At 43.6% G+C, this 2,709-nt stretch overlaps 1 protein-coding gene across 1 annotated transcript; it reads right to left on the bottom strand.

Annotated features, from left to right (window-relative positions):
- Positions 1–874: 874 nt before the first annotated feature.
- On the bottom strand, positions 875–2,428 carry KCNA10 (potassium voltage-gated channel subfamily A member 10). Its single transcript, XM_035123527.3, has one exon. It carries the CDS (start codon positions 2,426–2,428, stop codon positions 875–877), a length of 1,554 nt encoding a protein of 517 aa, XP_034979418.3.
- Between the last annotated feature and the right edge of the window lie 281 nt (positions 2,429–2,709).

Below are 2,709 nucleotides of genomic sequence, written 5' to 3'. Positions count from 1 at the left end.
AGAAATAGTTTCTTTTATCTTCCTTTCTATTTTAAAGTTTCACTTCTTCTTTCCAGCCACAGTCAAAATATTAGCACTAATCATTCTTAACGACCGACTTGGAAAAAAATCCTCTTTTGGGGAAATGGTCAGTTTTTGCCAAAGGAAACTGCATGGCATATTCATGATAGCTTCCCTGAGCAGGTATAATTTAGCAGCAGGATTCAGTTCTGGAAGCTGGAGTGAAATAAATAATATTTCTGAGCATATGCAGAGTGCCTTCCCTTACTACCAAGGATACCTCCAAATTTCGCTGAGATCAGCAATTGTGAGAGGCTGACAAAAAGGGCAGCAAGAAGCTTTCCAGTTGCAAGGAGTTGCAGCAACTGTATTTTGGCACAATAGTCACATTCCTGCTACTTCATCTAGACTAATAGCAATTAAAACAAATTTAAGTTTACATTTTTGTTGTTGTTAATTCCAATCAACAATAACCCCATTTGTGTAGGGGAGGCACCCAGAGTATCTATGGCCAACCTAGGATTAAGGGAAAGAGCTCGTTTATAAAACAAAACAACAACAACAAAACATTGATAATAAATTCTCATATTAGGGAACAAGTATTGACCTCAAAGCAAAGAAACAAATGTGAGACAGCCTAGCACTTGGTTATAAAAAGAGACAGGTGATCAAGGAAGAGAGATAAGAAATACTCTGTTTATTCGAAAAGTCACAAGAAGTCAGATAGCAAAAAATGAAAGACTGAAAACCCCAAACCAAGTTGTTGCTGTTTTTTTAAAAAAAGAGAGAGATTGAGTTACACAGTAGACTTGGTATATCAATGGATGAGTCAGAGACCCTTAGACCCTTCAAGACTTTTATCTTCTGCGACTGCTCAATATTTTTTTGTCTTGTCTTGAGAACAATTTTCATTTGTGTTGTTCAGGGAGTCCATACTCCCATTCCCTGTAACCACACCGGTGAGTATCCTTTCTACCTCCCTAGGTAATATTTGTCTCTCTTCATTCTCTGTCTCCCTGTGATAGAAATAGTTAAAGTTGGAGACAATGACTGGCACAGGAAGTGCAATAGTGAGCACCCCTGCAATAGCACATAAAGTCCCCACTATCTTTCCCCCCAGGGTGGTAGGACACATGTCTCCATAGCCCACAGTCGTCATGGTGACCACAGCCCACCAGAAGCCATCAGGTATGCTGGAGAAATGTGACTCTGGTTCGTCCACCTCCGCAAAGTAGATGGCACTAGAAAACAGGATGACCCCAATGAAAAGGAAGAAAATGAGCAAGCCCAGTTCCCTCATGCTGGCTTTGAGGGTCTGTCCTAATATTTGTAGCCCCTTGGAGTGCCGGGAAAGCTTGAAGATACGGAAGACCCTCACCAGGCGAATAATCCTGAGAATGGCCAGGGACATGTTCTGTTGGCCGTTTAGCTCAGTCTGTTGAATCAGCTCCGTGGTGAGGGTCACAAAGTACGGGATGATGGACACAATGTCTATGATGTTCATAATATTCTTGAAGAACTCAGCCTTGCTGGGACAAACAATGAATCTGACAAACAACTCAAAGGAGAACCAGACAATGCAGGCAGTTTCTATCACAAAGAAGGGATCTGTGAAGGTATTAGGGACCGCAATGGCTTTGGTTAGATTGTTAGCTTCAGCCTTGAGATCCTTGATCTCCCTCTCATCTCTGAACTCAGGTAAGGTCTCTACACAGAAAATGATAATAGAAATGACAATAACCAGGACCGAGACCAACGCCACTCCCCTGGCTGCACTAGAGCTTTCAGGGTACTCAAACAGCAACCAGAACTGCCTGTGAAAGTCATTGGTTGGCAGAAGAGTGACAGGGTCCTTGATGAAGCCTTCATCCTCTCTGAACTGGTCCATGGCATCTTCGCCCAGCTCATAGAAAGTGATCTCATCAGCAAAGACATCTATAGGGACGTTGGCTGGGCGCCGGATTTTTCCTCCCGATTGATAGTAGTAGAGTATCCCATCGAAGCTAGGCCTGTTTCTGTCAAAGAAGTACTCGTTCCTCATGGAATCAAAGTAATGTATCCTCTTCTCAGGATCTCCAAGAAGGGTTTCTGGAAACTGATCAAGGGTCTTGAGCTGCGTCTCAAACCTCAGCCCAGCAATGTTTATGATGACTCTCTGGTCGCCCTCATCCATGCCCACATTCTCCAAGCCCAGGTGGTCACTGAACTCAGTAGACAATTTGGAGAATATGGTCTCATTGTTTGTGTTCTCACTGTTGATGAGAATTCTCCAGTTGGACAGGAGGCTGGTACAGCTGGGATGCCCTTTGTGCGATTGGTCAGCAGCCCTGAGGTCATTTGAAAAACAAGGCTCTTCCGCTACCTCGTCGGTGTTGTCAAAACTAACCAGTGCCACCTCCATTTCCTTCCAAGTGGACACGTCCATCATATGGGGGTAATCAGATTAGCGGCATAAATCCCGAGGTTCGATACCGGCAGCTTGCGTCTTTCCCACGCTATGATGATCTGCAAGTGAACAGACAGAGAGACTGAGAGGATTTTATGTCTATGTGTCGCTTGCTCGCAAAGAATGAAATCAAACCGAGTCCAGGATAACTCATCTTCAAACAAACAGAATTAATTGCTTTTAATGCTATTAACTTAGTACTGCTGCTGTTATCCCTTCAAGGGAGGATTCGAGGAGCTGTTTCGCATGCACTCGTTATTTCT

Source organism: Zootoca vivipara, chromosome 7, assembly GCF_965207765.1.
Source record: "Zootoca vivipara chromosome 7, rZooViv2.hap1.1, whole genome shotgun sequence".
Classification (NCBI taxonomy): domain Eukaryota; kingdom Metazoa; phylum Chordata; class Lepidosauria; order Squamata; family Lacertidae; genus Zootoca; species Zootoca vivipara.
Note: the sequence above shows the minus strand (reverse complement) of the source record. Positions and strands in the feature narration are given on the sequence as shown.

Bases quoted from the DNA above. Each gene is read 5' to 3' on its own strand.
- KCNA10 (XM_035123527.3), bottom strand. From the start codon at position 2,428: ATGATGGACGTGTCCACTTGGAAGGAAATGGAGGTGGCACTGGTTAGT.